Source organism: Haliotis asinina, chromosome 3, assembly GCF_037392515.1.
Source record: "Haliotis asinina isolate JCU_RB_2024 chromosome 3, JCU_Hal_asi_v2, whole genome shotgun sequence".
Taxonomy (NCBI): domain Eukaryota; kingdom Metazoa; phylum Mollusca; class Gastropoda; order Lepetellida; family Haliotidae; genus Haliotis; species Haliotis asinina.
The window spans coordinates 25356785-25373965 of NC_090282.1; the positions used below are offsets into that span (position 1 = coordinate 25356785).

A 17181-nucleotide genomic window follows, 5' to 3' on the forward strand; every position below is an offset into this window, starting at 1 on the left:
TTTGTTACAATGAGTGGAGATCGATAAATCACAAAGCAGGTCATATGTGTACACATGAACCTGTGACGTCACTTGTTTCGTTTCGTGCTCACACTTACGTTACAATGGTTGAGAACGATACATCACAAAGCAAGTAAGGCTGCATAAAAAAAACTTAAATGTTTCTCGGTCACAATTTTCAAAAATGACGAGGACGGTTTAAACAAATTTTGATAGAAAAAAGTGACGAGCGAGTAACACATTCGTATTTTTTCTCTCTCAGAAATACAGCTTGGAAAGGTTACAATGTGTTTATGAATTGTAGATTCAGTCACATTCTTTCTTACAGACACCCACTCTTATAGTGGACAAACATGTGTTGTTTAAATGGCCATAAATATTGTTACGCGCACAAATAGAAGTGACGCGCCGATGCCCGAGAAACATTTTACTTTTTTATTCAGCCTAACATGTGTACACATGAGCCTGTGACGTCAATAGTTGCGTTTACGAATTGTAAAACTCTGCGTCACACTGAACATAAAATTTACTGACATGTAAGAATGTGTAAATACGTAGAGTATAAAGACGAAATACAACGGCACATGTTGGATTGAAGACGTGTACATGTCATCTAAGCAATTGAATGAAAGAAGAGCCAGATTATTACTGCTTGTAATTGTAATTAGAGGAGGTCAACGATGTTAGACCAGCTGAGATAAGTGTAGATTAACGCATAGTCTGTGGATGTGTATAATTTTGGCAGTAACAAATAAACCCATTTAAATTTAAAAGGAGCCTCAGTGAGATGGGAGATTCAGCATAAACCTGGGGTAATCTAGGCTTTGGTATAATAGCATAATAGCATTGAAGATGAAGCATTGGATGCAGGGAAAATAATGCCAGACAGACTAACATAACTGATACATGTCACCACATCCCTATTGCCTTGCACGATGCTCATGATGTTAATCACTGGAATGTCTTGTCAGGAAAAATAAAGACATCTCCCTGGTATACTGCTGAGTGCATGGGTTACACAACTTATAAAGGAAATAGGAGGAAGTCAAACGTTGTCCACTCAACGTCAGTGATAAAACAGAAAACACATAGAAAAGTCAGGTATGATATAAATCCACATCGTAAAGATCATTTTGGTCTCACACAATCAATACGGATATGTTGAAGTTGGATTGAGCGAATGATCTGCTTCGTTGAGTCACCTTTCACTCAATCTAACTATAACAGATATGAAACGCACCTTGGTCATCTGGTCCCACCAAGTTACTGTACAGTTGCCCAGCTTGGAATATGTTGGGATCGACAGGATGTGTGAATTGGGTTTATCACTGCTCTGAACAGTTTTCCAGCAACGGGGATGTTTACCACATTGGTGAAACCCACGTAAGCTTGGATATAGTGCTTAAACACCATCAAACAATTACTGAAAACCGAGATTCGAACCCATTATTAAATGGACAAAAATATGTACATATGTACACTGAACTGGGACTTGCTATCAGGGTTCCAAGTGGTAATACGGTCCTTCTCATAAAGCAAACTCGAAATATTATTGACGTTCCAGAAAGACCTGTAAAAAGCTGAGGTTATAATCACAAGACACTGCCGCAATAGCTGAGCATTGTGAAAAGAAGTATAAAAGTGTATTTATCAAACACTGGACAGTGCAACATGAGAAAAACAGTGAATCGCACGCCCCAAAATATGAATATAAGATCGTCAAGCAAGCTCTACTGTTTGTAAGTTCTTGAAATCGATGCGGTGTCGATATGTTCCCATAACGTGTCCTAAAAGCTAGACCTTTCCCCGTGCATGAATACGTGTGTCAACAGAATTGGGCGTCTGTTTTGAATTGGGTGTTCATGAAATAACACAGGAATGTAATTCGCGATAGTTCAGATCGTTGCAAGAAGATAAACAAAGTAAACGTGATCAAACACCACAAGCAACGATTTGAGTCAAATTCATACATTTTCTCCTACGGATATAGTCAAGCTACTAACCCTGTCAAAAATGATCACAGAGCAGTGACTGTACTTCCACACACTGAGAGGCAGTCAACACCGACTGACCACCGGGGCTGCTTGGACGCTTGTATCCATACCGTCGCGAACAACGTATTGTTCAACTGGTCACAGAAGTCCACACACACCTATCACACATACATGAGCGATGGACTTGAACAGTATAATGATTTTCAGTTTTTCACGTTATAAAGTCTTCGTATCAAAATTTGCGCCAGAGTTCAACGGTCGATAAGATAGTAAACTTTCTCATGATTAAATCCACGACCATCCATTGAGTAGAAGTGGATTTCAACAGTCGAAAAGATGGTAAACCTTTTCGTGATTAAGTTCCGACTTAAGAATAGGTATGATTCAACAGTAGACATGATGGCCACCTATCTCATGATTAAGTCCATCGAGCACCTATTCAGAAAAAGTGAATTCAGCTGTCGAAATGATGATAGTCTATTGTTCCCTTGATAAAATCCCCGGTGACCCATGCACAACAGATAGAGTTCAACAGTCGAGCATGACACAACACAAAGTCCTTATTTTATCTAACAAAGCTACATCGTGCATCACTCTGCACTGTTGCAGTGACAAGAACTGAAGTCGGCAAAGCTGCTGATTGGGACCCGCCATTCCAGAAGTTCCAATCTGCCTTAATTCTGGACAGGGCTGCGCGGAGACATACACTGAAAAGGCACATTATTCATTCGAACGAACTTATAGCAACATTTCTATTCCGGACTACTTTACAATCCAGACAAATCCGTATTAGGCAGATTCCACTGTACTCTTGAATTGGCAGATCTCTCCAGACAAACGCCAAACTTTGACAAATAGCTTCAGAATGTTTGAATTTTGAGGAAGCGTAGTCCACCAATCACATATGCACACGCGATGTAGTTTAACAGTCGTATATATTATACAATGGATATTGTGTTAAACTAAACCCATGGTGCGATAACCATTGTTCAAAGGCACATTATTGATTAGAACGAGCACATAACCTTGAACTTGCATCTCTTCAAAGAAACACATGGTCTTGACAAACAGAAAATAAGAGTTTCAATTTGACGAAGCGTTAATTAAGAAATCCACACACTCCCACTGTGTACGCCAGATGTGATCTGCTCCATCTGTGTCAGTCATCCTGGAAACGGAACCATGGCTGGGAGTTTGAATAGCTGATAATGAGATCTTCACTTTCATTTGAGGAACGTTGAAGAACAAAAATCAGGAAGCGTAACATTCTTAACCACGTGAGGCCCAACTTTCAACGTCTCCACAACACCACCATGACTGCCGGGGGTCCTGAATACAAAAGGATACGAACCATAGAGCTCCTTACAGGGACGTTTCTTTACATTTGTCACACTGGTGCTCGTCCTATGCCCGTATGCCAGAGAAACGCAAATGTCAAGATCGCCATACCTACGGATGAGGATATCCCTCGTGTTACAAGGGACTGCTGCTCTTCTGTTCTCAAATGGACGGTATTGGAGTGGAAACAAATCAGTCTTTTTAACAAAAAATTCTCCTTTAATACCCGCTGTTAATCCCCATACATACGTGGAATCTTCGGTGTAGAAGAATATATCCACATTGGGCCATCTGAAAGGCTTATTTTCAATAGGTTCAAGGTTCTTCATGTAAAACTTCCACTGAACGTTGCTAGGGGCATATAGTTCATATCCTGGGACACGTGACAAAACATGGCGGATTTTTCTCCATTCTGATGCATTCATTGCAATGTCAGTATCATCATCCCACGGAATGACTCCATGGTGACGGTACATGCCTAGCAACGAGCCCCCTATCAGAAAGTACGTCAGGTTTGCCCATTCACAAGCCTGAAGAAATGTCTCCAACGTCACGTGCATTTTTAGACGTTGTTCAGTCGTCATGGGCGGTTGAAACTGCTTTTCAATATTATCTTTCTCGGAATGCATAGTTCTCACCCACGTCTGATTGAGATATTTGGACACAACATCAACGTTTACAGACACAGGCACACTGATATTGTACAAAAATATGTCGTCTGCTCCTTCAACCGGAAACCGTTGCCAGTGCACGGCAAGCTGCGCCAAATGCACGACCCCCATTGGCTGAATGGGCACAGGAAGAAACACGCGCAGACAGGACAAGCAATAGAGAAACGCGAAGCAAATGAAGATCCTCTTCACAAGCGCCTTGACCGGGAAGCGCATTTTTATTGTGTTCTGTTTGAAAGGGATGTGCTGCCAAGGTGGGCGAGGGAATGACATCAGATACATCGGCACTGGACACAGCCATTATCCCTTTGACTCAGCTTGGCCACGACATGCTGAGGCCATTCATTCGCGTTCCATCCCGATAAGATGGATTAGTGCTTATTTAGCATAATTCTTCAAATTTGCAAACAGTTAGCTGTGACGATTTTCTTGTGTGCATGGCTCTTCGACCTTTTAATGAATCCAGGTCGCTCGTTAGTCCACATTGACGGGTGTGAAGAGTGTCAATCTTAGTTACGATTGACGGTTCCAAGTTTCTCCAGTGTCCAGAGTGGTATTGAATGCGGACTTGGCATTTCTCTCGTCTTCCTCCAAAGTTGTTCAGGTCTACGGTGCGCTCTGTCGCCTGTCTGCAACATATAATATCAAGAGGGCAATATATTACAGTCTGTGAGACTTAAACTGTTTTTATATGCTCAGCGGTATTGTTCGTGTTCGATGTGTTACCGCCTTACCAGGTTAGGGCGGCTTGATCATGTAAATTGACATGGGCGTATAATACAAGTCTGGACTTGTGTTATTACATATACTCTAGAGTTGCATGTTGAGTTAGAGTGAAGGGAACATTGTCAAAAAATATTCAGCTAAGCCCATTATACACCTCCTTTTTGTAACCTCCGTGCAACAGATAAGGAAACTGCCCTCGGATACTACAACACGCGACCGTTATCAGACCGTTATCAAATGGGTGCATCAGAACAAGGCAATTCTATTGTTGACGAGTCGTTTGTGATACGAAAGCAACGCATCGTGACAAGGAAGACTTGTTACATAATGAGGAATGTTGTTAAACGCTACACTCGTGGCAGCGATCTGTAAATAATCGAATCTGGACCAGACACACCAGTGAATATCTGCAGTATCATGGAACCGCATGTTTGTGTGTGTGTGTGTGTGTATGTGTGTGTGTGTGTGTGTGAGAGAGAGAGAGAGAGAGAGAGAGAGAGAGAGTGAGTGAGAGAGAGAGAGAGAGAGACACACACCAGTGAATATCTGCATGAGGATCGATCTATATAATCGTAACAATGATTTGCATCAACTAATTCACCGATCTCCTTACTCATCTACTGCCACATGCATGGGTCGCTGAAAACGCTAAGGGTGAATTCTAATCAGGAGAGTGCGTGAGTGAGTGAGTGAGTTACACTACATTCCAGCAGTATCATGGAACCGCATGCTTGTGTGTGTGTGTGTGTGTGTGTGTGTGTGTGTGTGTGTGTCTGTGAGAGAGAGAGAGAGAGATAGAGAGAGAGTTGATGGTTTTATAGTGAAGGCCTCTCAGAAGTAATGTTAATGTGGTGACCGTCAGACGGACAGATGCTCCGTTCCGTTGAGGTATCCTTTAGGCTAGCTAGGCTGGATTTCCATGAAAGCAGGCGGTGGGAGCAACCCAATCGATTCAATCTTTAGTAGGTGCACCTAACTAATCTCAGACGCACTGATAATCCTATCCGGAAAGTGCATTCGTCTGAACATATCCCCGTTTCCTGGTAACGTACGCTCTCAGCCCAGGACAACATTTACCACAGCAGAAATCTGACCTCTGATGAATGCACGTCAACAACTATGCACAGAAGTTTTTACAGTCTGTCTGCTGAAGATAACACGCAGTCAAGTTGCAACGAACTATACAGCGACACCTGGTGAATGAGGACACCATCACTTCATTGAAATCTAATACAGTCTGCGTTAGCGTTGATACCTAAGGCTGTTTGCTTGTTTTACACCGCAGTCCGTATTATTACAGATGTACGACGGCGGTCTGTAAATAATGGATGCAATCAGGCAACACTGTCAATACATCATAACACAGTAATCTGATTCAACCAAGTCAGCGAGCCTGACCACCCAATGACCCCATCACAAACAAGGGGCTCTGAAGATCAGTTCTAAGCAGTTCCTCAATGGGTTTAAAGGTAACAACCTATACGAAATTAGCAACACGATACAACCATGAGGATGATGAAGAAACTACATATTTAGCGAGCACTTCCGGTGGACACAATGTCGCATTCAGGACGATACCGGAAGTAATTTTCAGATTCCGAGATGTCCTGAGTAGAAACGTTCGGAATACCGAGGGTTGTGTTTACTGCATTCACAGCTGATGTCTGCATGAATAATGAACTTTCGTATTTTTGTAAAATATTTGGTTCCTAACACGGGTTCTACGTTAGCGCCTTTAGCATATAAAACTGGGAGTGACACCCTGTCTTGGTGGTTCTCCAATTCTTCCAGGCCTAATAGCACCGTCATCCACGCTTCCTGCTGCGATTGCCTCAAGTCTGGAACCGGGCCCAGGACATCTCCCTCCGACATAAGTAATCTAAATCTGCCAGGGTACGGCGTCAGCCTCAAATGTACTAGTATTCCTGTGATATATTTTACTGTTGTTTCCTGAAATGATCAACAGCTTTTAGCACCTTCAAGAAAATGATATTTTCATACACCATCCTTCTGATTTTTCTGATTGTTTTCAAGTTCTAAAATGTAGTGAGTTCTCGCTGACGTCAATGATCGATTGCAGGCTTTTGTCTTATTTGCCAAGGCAACACTCCGTTTCAAACTGACAGATGCATCATGGATCTCAAAGACCGGAGTGAGTGAGTTTACGCCGCTTTTAGCAATATTCCAGCAATATCACGGCAGGGGACAGCAGAAAATGGGGTTCACACATTGTACTCATGTGGGAATCGAACCCGGGTCTTCGGCGTAACGAGCGAACGGTTTAACCATTAGGCTTACCCACCAGCCCTCTTCATAGAAGAAGAAATAACACAGCAGGAACATGTTATAGCGTGTGTCGCTGGACAAGACAGTGCGATGCATCAAACACTCGCGCAACAGACCCATTTGATTAAGACCCGTCAAGATCCGTGTAAGAATTGGTTTTCAGGAACCTTCTCGTAAGAGGCGACTAATGCGACCGGGTGGTTCACACATACCACTTAGTTCTCGTTCTCAAGAGCCTAGATTGATGCTCCTGATGCAGATTAGGGGATCGTCTGGCCCCGAATCCATTACTTACAGACCTCCGACACATAGCTCAATGCGACGTTAATCAACCAACCAACCAACAGATCATTTGATCTAACTCAATAAGTGGCGAGTAATCACCTAGAGGATTAGCGTTTTGGTTTCAGAGCAAAATATGAAATCCTTGCTTTATACTGAACATAATGAGACGTGGCTTGAGTCCCTCCTCTCTCTTCCCGCTCACCTACCCCCAGTATTTCTCTTCCCCCGCCTCTAACAAACACATTCGCACGCACGCACACACGCACGCAGATATTCACTCACAACTACCACCTGTCCTTTGCTTCAAATCTGAGGGGGATCCCATAAAACTAGCTATAGGCAATGGAAATTTAAAGTAACGCGCCATACCCCGTCAGCATTTCATTTTTTATTCCAAAGATACCACCCTGAGTTCGAACCTGTTTAGTAAATGACGGGAATCACACGTATGTCATCTTACCCGACACCGTCATCACAACCTCTCCCTGACAACCTGGTTGGGTAGCGGAGTAGCGAGGTGTCCTTATCTCCAGCACTTAGCCAAACTTGCAAGACAGCATTTTGTGATCGGCCTCGTAACCAACAAGGAAGTCCGGCTAAGAAATCCCTGGTCCCAGATTACAAGTTATATAGCTGTGTTCTATCACACAGACACACACTGGAACAGGCCGTATAAAATAAAATAAATAGCTATGACAAAATATGAAAAATACTGATAATGGAATTAAATAATCCTTGAGACACCTGTACTAAGTCAACAACCCTAGTATGATAAATTGCTGTTGTGTCTGATCACGTGGGACGTATTATTAGCAACATTTAAAGAGGCGGTTTACAGCTTTTTGAGAAAGAAGGGTACACACTTCACTTTCGCACGAGTTGCAATGGCCATTTTACAAAATTTCACGACAAAAGGGGGATTGACATTGTGTTTTTTTTTGTTTTTTTTCTGACACACAAGGTCAATACAATGTCTGGTTACAAGTTGAAATATGGTGCAAATAGTGCTTTTTGAGAACTGTACAAAATGGATGTGAAAGGGTGTGCCGGGGAGATTTAAATATTTAAAGATTGAGGTTATTAAGTTTGATTTTCTCTTTCTCAGGAAACCCCAATATAGAATAAAAACAAACACGTCTTTCATAACGAAAGCGAACCGATGTAGATTTTGTGCATTTTGTAAGTATATGGTTGTTTCGGTGTATAAAATCAATATAATTAAAGTTGTAAGAAAAAGTGAGAGAACAAGTACCAAATGTATGTTTGCATATTTTCAGAAAAATCAAACAAAGAGCCCCAAAGAACAACAAAACTGTTACGCGTGAAACTAAAAAGAGATGTTTCTTATCTCCGTTGGTGAGACTATCATCAAGGGAGCAGTCCTTATTTCAAAATATTGTTGGCAATGTCAAATGTCACAATTTGTCACTTTTATTAATATGTTTAAAACGTTTCTTCTAAAAGCGGAGTTCTTTGAAAATAGATAGGAATATAATGAAATGATGGGAAGAAACCATTGTTCCCTGGACTAACCATTCAATACACTACAGTCTTGCAGGAACGTTTTTCGATCGACTGACCGTGGTTTATCTGGTCCAAACGTCATTACCTACACGCCGTGAACATCCGGGTTAGAATCGTCTTCGGCAACCCAAGCTTGTCGTAACTAACGGGATCGGGTGGTCAGACTCGCTGACTTGGTTGACATATGTCATCGTATGCTCGATCGATGCTCATGCTGTTGATCACTGGATTGTCTGGGCATCACACGGTGTATTCTGTGGTATCAAAACTGGACCTTCGCAAGGACTACAGGGCTTCCCCACCGCCCACAGGACAGACAAAAACAAAACAAAACGGACTGAAGAACTTTATAACCTTTTCAAACTTTATGTAATACAATATATTTTTCTCTTCCTTTCATTAAAGCTTGTCACGTGAATATATATGGACACCTGCAAAATATATCAGAAAAGTAGGATAAATGGGTTTACGGCTGTCCTGGATTCTACAACTACTTCAGTTAGGAATGGACTATTTTAGAAGCGTGGGTGAGTGGGAGAATAGAGTGGTGAGTGAGTGAGTGAATAGTTTATGTAACGCTCTAATAGGACATATAACCCAAATCTTTAGTGAATAAAGAATCGAATCGAATATACAAGAAATATCGACCTACCTGAATTCTGGGCATGATGTTGGAAGGTCGTAACCCATTTCATGTTTACTTACCGTAAACATGTTTTTCCCAGTCTTCATTGAATCAAATATCACGTGACGTTTGTGTTCGAAATGATGAATAGGACAAAAACGTTGGGAATATTCAGTTTAAAACAAGTTGCCGAAAGTGAAATGCATGCGTTAGTATCGGTCAGTTGTGATCAACTGACAAAATTCAAAATCACGAAATTGCACAGTCTGTGAGAATATGGAATGTTTAATATTGATCGTGACTCCAAAACATGCTGACGAAACGTACTCAACAGGGTTCTCAACAGAGCACGGAAAGAGTGACATATAAGTGGTACAGCACAAATACAGACAGAAACAAGCTGAGGTTCTTGAGAAATAAGCTATATGTAACAATTTTGTTACAATGAGTGGAGATCGATAAATCACAAAGCAGGTCATATGTGTACACATGAACCTGTGACGTCACTTGTTTCGTTTCGTGCTCACACTTACGTTACAATGGTTGAGAACGATACATCACAAAGCAAGTAAGGCTGCATAAAAAAACTTAAATGTTTCTCGGGCACATTTTCAAAAATGACGAGGACGGTTTAAACAAATTTTGATAGAAAAAAGTGACGAGCGAGTAACACATTCGTATTTTTTCTCTCTCAGAAATACAGCTTGGAAAGGTTACAATGTGTTTATGAATTGTAGATTCAGTCACATTCTTTCTTACAGACACCCACTCTTATAGTGGACAAACATGTGTTGTTTAAATGGCCATAAATATTGTTACGCGCACAAATAAAAGTGACGCGCCGATGCCCGAGAAACATTTTACTTTTTTATTCAGCCTAACATGTGTACACATGAGCCTGTGACGTCAATAGTTGCGTTTACGAATTGTAAAACTCTGCGTCACACTGAACATAAAATTTACTGACATGTAAGAATGTGTAAATACGTAGAGTATAAAGACGAAATACAACGGCACATGTTGGATTGAAGACGTGTACATGTCATCTAAGCAATTGAATGAAAGAAGAGCCAGATTATTTCTGCTTGTAATTGTAATTAGAGGAGGTCAACGATGTTAGACCAGCTGAGATAAGTGTAGATTAACGCATAGTCTGTGGATGTGTATAATTTTGGCAGTAACAAATAAACCCATTTAAATTTAAAAGGAGCCCCAGTGAGATGGGAGATTCAGCATAAACCCGGGGAAATCTAGACTTGCTTCATTCAAGGCTTCAGCATAATAGCATTGAAGAGACGGCTTGGATGCAGGGAAAATAATGCCGTTCAGGGACTGCGAGACAGACTAACATAACTGATACATGTCACCACATCCCTATTGCCTGGCACGATGCTCATGATGTTAATCACTGGAATGATTGTCAGGAAACAATAAAGACATCTCCCTGGTATACTGCTGAGTGCATGGGTTACACAACTTATAAAGGAAATAGGAGGAAGTCAAACGTTGTCCACTCAACGTCAGTGATAAAACAGAAAACACATAGAAAAGTCAGGTATGATATAAATCCACATCGTAAAGTTCATTTTGGTCTCACACAATCAATACGGATATGTTGAAGTTGGATTGAGCGAATGATCTGCTTCGTTGAGTCACCTTTCACTCAATCTAACTATAACAGATATGAAACGCACCTTGGTCATCTGGTCCCACCAAGTTACTGTACAGTTGCCCAGCTTGGATTATGTTGGGTTCGACAGGATGTGTGAATTGGGTTTATCACTGCTCTGAACAGTTTTCCAGCAACGGGGATGTTTACCACATTGGTGAAACCCACGTAAGCTTGGATATAGTGCTTAAACACCATCAAACAATTACTGAAAACCGAGATTCGAACCCATTATTAAATGGACAAAAATATGTACATATGTACACTGAACTGGGACTTGCTATCGGTGTTCCAAGTGGTAATACGGTCCTTCTCATAAAGAAAGCTGGAAATATTATTGACGTTCCAGAAAGACCTTTAAAAAGCTGAGGTTATAATCACAAGACACTGCCGCAATAGCTGAGCATTGTGAAAAGAGGTATAAAAGTGTATTTATCAAACACTGGACAGTGCAACATGAGAAAAACAGTGAATCGCACGCCCCAAAATATGAATATAAGATCGTCAAGCAAGCTCTACTGTTTGTAAGTTCTTGAAATCGATGCGGTGTCTATATGTTCCCATAACGTGTCCTAAAAGCTACACCTTTCCCCGTGCATGAATACGTATGTCAACAGAATTGGGCGTCTGTTTTGAATTGGGTGTTCATGAAATAACACAGGAATGTAATTCGCGATAGTTCAGATCGTTGCAAGAAGATAAACAAAGTAAACGTGATCAAACACCACAAGCAACGATTTGAGTCAAATTCATACATTTTCTCCTACGGATATAGTCAAGCTACTAACCCTGTCAAAAATGATCACAGAGCAGTGACTGTGCTTCCACACACTGAGAGGCAGTCAACACCGACTGACCACCGGGGCTGCTTGGACGCCTGTATCCATACCGTTGCTAACAACGCATTGTTCAACTGGTCACAGAAGTCCACACACACCTATCACACATACATGAGCGATGGACTTGAACAGTATAATGATTTTAAGTTTTTCACGTTATAAAGTCATCGTATCAAAATTTGCGCCAGAGTTCAACAGTCGATAAGATAGTAAACTTTCTCATGATTAAATCCACGACCACCCATTGAGTAGAAGTGGATTTCAACAGTCGAAAAGATGGTAAACCTTTTCGTAATTAAGTTCCGACTTAAGAATAGGTATGATTCAACAGTAGACATGATGGCCACCTATCTCATGAATAAGTCCACCGAGCACCTATTCAGAAAAAGTGAATTCAGCTGTCGAAATGATGATAGTCTATTGTTCCCTTGATAAAATCCCCGGTGACCCATGCACAACAGATAGAGTTCAACAGTCGCGCATGACACAGCACTAAGTCCTTATTTTATCTAACAAAGCTACATCGTGCATCACTCTGCACTGTTGCAGTGACAAGAACTGAAGTCGGCAAAGCTGCTGATTGACCCGCCATTCCAGAAGTTCCAATCTGCCTTAATTCTGGACTGGCTGATTGGGACCCGCCATTCCAGAAGTTCCAGTCTGCCTTAATTCTGGACAGGGCTACGCGGAGACATACACTGAAAAAGCACATTATTCATTCGAACGAACTTATAGAAACATTTCTATTCCGGACTACTTTACAATCCAGACAAATCCGTATTAGGCAGATTCCACTGTACTCTTGAATTGGCAGATCTCTCCAGACAAACGCCAAACTTTGCCAAATAGCTTCAGAATGTTTGAATTTTGAGGAAGCTTAGTCCACCAATCACATATGCACACGCGATGTAGTTTAACAGTCGTATATATTATACAATGGATATTGTGTTAAACTAAACCCATGGTGCGATAACCATTGTTCAAAGGCACATTATTGATTAGAACGAGCACATAGCCTTGAACTTGCATCTCTTCAAAGAAACACATGGCCTTGACAAACAGAAAATGAGAGTTTCAATTTGACGAAGCGTTAATTAGGAAATCCACACGCTCCCACTGTGTACGCCAGATGTGATCTACTCCATCTGTGTCAGTCATCCTGGAAACGGAACCATGGCTGGGAGTTTGAATAACTGATAATGAGATCTTCACTTTCATTTGAGGAACGTTGAAGAACAAAAATCAGGAAGCGTAACATTCTTAACCACGTGAGGCCCAACTTTCAACGTCTCCACAACACCTCCATGACTGCCGGAGCTCCTGAATACAAAAGGATACGAACCATAGAGCTCCTTACAGGGACGTTTCTTTACATTTGTCACACTGGTGCTCGTCCTATGCCCGTAGGCCAGAGAAACGCAAATGTCAAGATCACCATACCTACGGATTAGGATATCCCTCGTGTTACAAGGGACTGCTGCTCTTCTGTTCTCAAATGGACGGTATTGGAGTGGAAACAAATCTGTTTTTTTAACAAAAAATTCTCCTTTAATACCCGCTGTTAATCCCCATACGTACGTGGAATCTTCGGTGTAGAAGAATATATCCACATTGGGCCATCTGAAAGGCTTATTTTCAATAGGTTCAAGGTTCTTCATGTAAAACTTCCACTGAACGTTGCTAGGGGCATATAGTTCATATCCTGGGACACGTGACAAAACATGGCGGATTTTTCTCCATTCTGATGCATTCATTGCAATGTCAGTATCATCATCCCACGGAATGACTCCATGGTGACGGTACATGCCTAGCAACGAGCCCCCTATCAGAAAGTACGTCAGGTTTGCCCATTCACAAGCCTGAAGAAATGTCTCCAACGTCACGTGCATTTTTAGACGTTGTTCAGTCGTCATGGGCGGTTGAAACTGCTTTTCAGTATTATCTTTCTCGGAATGCATAGTTCTCACCCACGTCTGATTGAGATATTTGGACACAACATCAACGTTTACAGACACGGGCACACTGATATTGTTCAAAAATATGTCGTCTGCTCCTTCAACCGGAAACCGTTGCCAGTGCACGGCAAGCTGCGCCAAATGCACGACCCCCATTGGCTGAATGGGCACAGGAAGAAACATCCGCAGACAGGACAAACAATAGAGAAACGCGAAGCAAATGAAGATCCTCTTCACAAGCGCCTTGACCGGGAGGCGCATTCTTATTGCGTTCTGTTTGGAAGGTATGTGCTGCCAAGGTGGGCGAGGGAATGACATCAGATACATCGGCACTGGGCACAGCCTTTATCCCTTTGACTCAGCTCGGCCACGACATGCTGTGGTCATTCGCGTTCCATCCTGATAAGATGGATTAGTGCTTATTTAGCATAATTCTTCAAATTTGCAAACAGTTAGCTTTGACGATTTTCAAGTGGGCATGGCTCTTTGACGTTTCAATGAATCCAGGTCGCTCGTTAGTCCACATTGACGGATGTGAAGAGTGTCAATCTTAGTTACGATTGACGGTTCCAAGTTTCTCCAGTGTCCAGAGTGGTATTGAGCATTTCTCTCGTCTTCCTCCAAAGTCGTTCAGGTCTACGGTGCGCTCTGTCGCCTGTCTGCAACATATAATATCAAGAGAGTAATATATTACAGTCTGTAAGACTTAAACTGTTTTTATATGCTCAGCGGTATTGTTCGTGTTCGATGTGTTACCGCCTTACCAGGTTCGGGCGGCTTGATCATGTAAATTGACATGGGCGTATAATACAAGTCCGGACTTGTGTTATTACATATACTCTAGAGTTGCATGTTGAGTTAGAGTGAAGGGAACATTGTCAAAAAATATTCAGCTAAGCCCATTATACACCTCCTTTTGTAACCTCCGTGCAACAGATAAGGAAACTGCCCTCGGATACTACAACACGCGACCGTTATCAGACCGTTATCAAATGTGTGCATCAGAACAAGGCAATTCTATTGTTGACGAGTCGTTTGTGATACGAAAGCCACGCACCGTGACAAGGAAGACTTGTTACATAATGAGGAATGTTGTTAAACGCTACACTCGTGGCAGCGATCTGTAAATAATCGAATCTGGACCAGACACACCAGTGAATATCTACAGTATCATGGAACCGCATGTTTGTGTGTTTGTGTGTGTGTGTGTGTGTGTGTGTGTGTGTGTGTGTGTGTGAGAGAGAGAGAGAGAGAGAGAGAGAGAGAGAGAGAGAGAGAGAGTTGATGGTTTTATAGTGAAGGCCTCTCAGAAGTAATGTTAATGTGGTGACCGTCAGACGGACAGATGCTCCGTTCCGTTGAGGTATCCTTTAGGCTGCCTAGGCTGGATTTCCATGAAAGCAGGCGGTGGGAGCAACCCAATCAATTCAATCTTTAGTAGGTGCACCTAACTAATCTCAGACGCACTGATAATCCTACCCAGAAAGTGCATTCGTCTGAACATATCCCCGTTTCCTGGTAACGTACGCTCTAAACCCAGGACAACATGTACCACTGCAGAAATCTGACCTCTGAGGAATGCACGTCAACAACTATGCACAGAAGTTTTTACAGTCTGTCTGCTGAAGATAACACGCAGTCAAGTTGCAACGACCTATACAGCGACGCCTGGTGAATGAGGACGCCATCACTCCATTGAAATCTAATACAGTCTGCGTTAGCGTTGATACCCAGGTGTGTTTGCTTGTTTTACACCGCAGTCCGTATTATTGCAGATGTACGACGGCGGTCTGTAAATAAAGGATGCAATCAGGCAATACTGTCAATACATCATTACACAGTAATCTGATTCAACCAAGTCAGCGAGCCTGACCACCCAATGACCCCATCACAACAAGGGGCTCTGAAGATCAGTTCTAAGCAGTTCCTCAGTGGGTTTAAAGGTAACAACCTATACGAAATTACCAATACGATGCAACCATGATGATGATGAAGAAACTACATATTTAGCGAGCACTTCCGGTGGACACAATGTCGCATTCAGGACGATACCGGAAGTAATTTTCAGATTCCGAGATGTCCTGAGTAGAAACGTTCGGAATACCGAGGGTTGTGTTTACTGCATTCACAGCTGATGTCTGCATGAATAATGAACTTTCGTATTTTTGTAAAATATTTGGTTCCTAACACAGGTTCTACGTTAGCGCCTTTAGCGTATAGAACTGGGTGTGACACCCTGTCTTGGTGGTTCTCCAATTCTTCCAGGCCTAATAGCACCGTCATCCACGCTTCCTGCTGCGATTGCCTCAAGTCTGTGTTAAAGAATGGAAGTGGCGATCACCTTAGGTCTACCATGGTGTTGAGGGAATGGATGAGTGAGTGGGTAAGTGGGTATCACGGCGATGGACACCACAAATCCAATGACTGCAAAGATAAGCACACATAGACAATGAGAGTTTGGTTTAACAGTGAATATGTGAGTGAAAGAGTGATTGATTGAGGGAGTGAGTGAGTGAGTGAGTGAGTGAGTGGAACCGGGCCCAGGACATCTCCCTCCGACATAAGTAATCCAAATCTGCCAGGGTACGGCGTCAGCCTCAAATGTACTAGTATTCCTGTGATATATTTTACTGTTGTTTCCGAAATGATCAAAAGCTTTAGCACCTTCAAGAAAATGATATTTTCATACACCATCCTTCTGATTTTTCTGATTGTTTTCAAGTTCTAAAATGTAGTGAGTTCTCGCTGACGTCAATGATCGATTGCAGGTTTTTGTCTTTTTTGCCGAGGCAACACTCCGTTTCAAACTGACAGATGCATCATGGATCTCAAAGACCGGAGTGAGTGAGTTTACACCGCTTTTAGCAATATTCCAGCAATATCACGGCAGGGGACAGCAGAAAATGGGGTTCACACATTGTACTCATGTGGGAATCGAACCCGGGTCTTCGGCGTAACGAGCGAACGGTTTAACCATTAGGCTTACCCACCAGCCCTCTTCATAGAAGAAGAAATAACACAGCAGGAACATGTTATAGCGTGTGTCGCTGGACAAGACAGTGCGATGCATCAAACACTCAGGCAACAGACCCATTTGATTAAGACCCGTCAAGATCCGTGTAAGAATTGGTTTTCAGGAACCTTGTCGTAAGATGCGACTAATGCGACCGGGTGGTTCACACATACCACTTAGTTCTCGTTCTCAAGAGCCTAGACTGATGCTCCTGATGCAGATTAGGGGATCGTCTGGCCCCGAATTCATTACTTAC

General features: G+C 42.2%; 2 protein-coding genes across 2 annotated transcripts in view; both read right to left on the reverse strand.

Moving 5' to 3' along the window:
- Positions 1–643: 643 nt before the first annotated feature.
- Positions 644–17181, reverse strand: part of LOC137276697 (uncharacterized) — a 52700-nt gene continuing 36162 nt past the window's right edge. The window contains exon 2 of the mRNA XM_067808318.1: positions 644–4632. Coding sequence (XP_067664419.1) covers positions 3218–4285 — 1068 coding nt within the window. The 5' untranslated portion in view covers positions 4286–4632 and the 3' untranslated portion in view covers positions 644–3217. The remainder of the gene's footprint in view (positions 4633–17181) is intronic.
- On the reverse strand, positions 13172–14239 carry LOC137278804 (uncharacterized). Its single transcript, XM_067811314.1, has one exon. It carries the CDS (start codon positions 14237–14239, stop codon positions 13172–13174), a length of 1068 nt encoding a protein of 355 aa, XP_067667415.1.

Coding starts and splice junctions, on each gene's coding strand:
- LOC137278804 (XM_067811314.1), bottom strand. CDS start 14,239: ATGTATCTGATGTCATTCCCTCGCCCACCTTGGCAGCACATACCTTCC.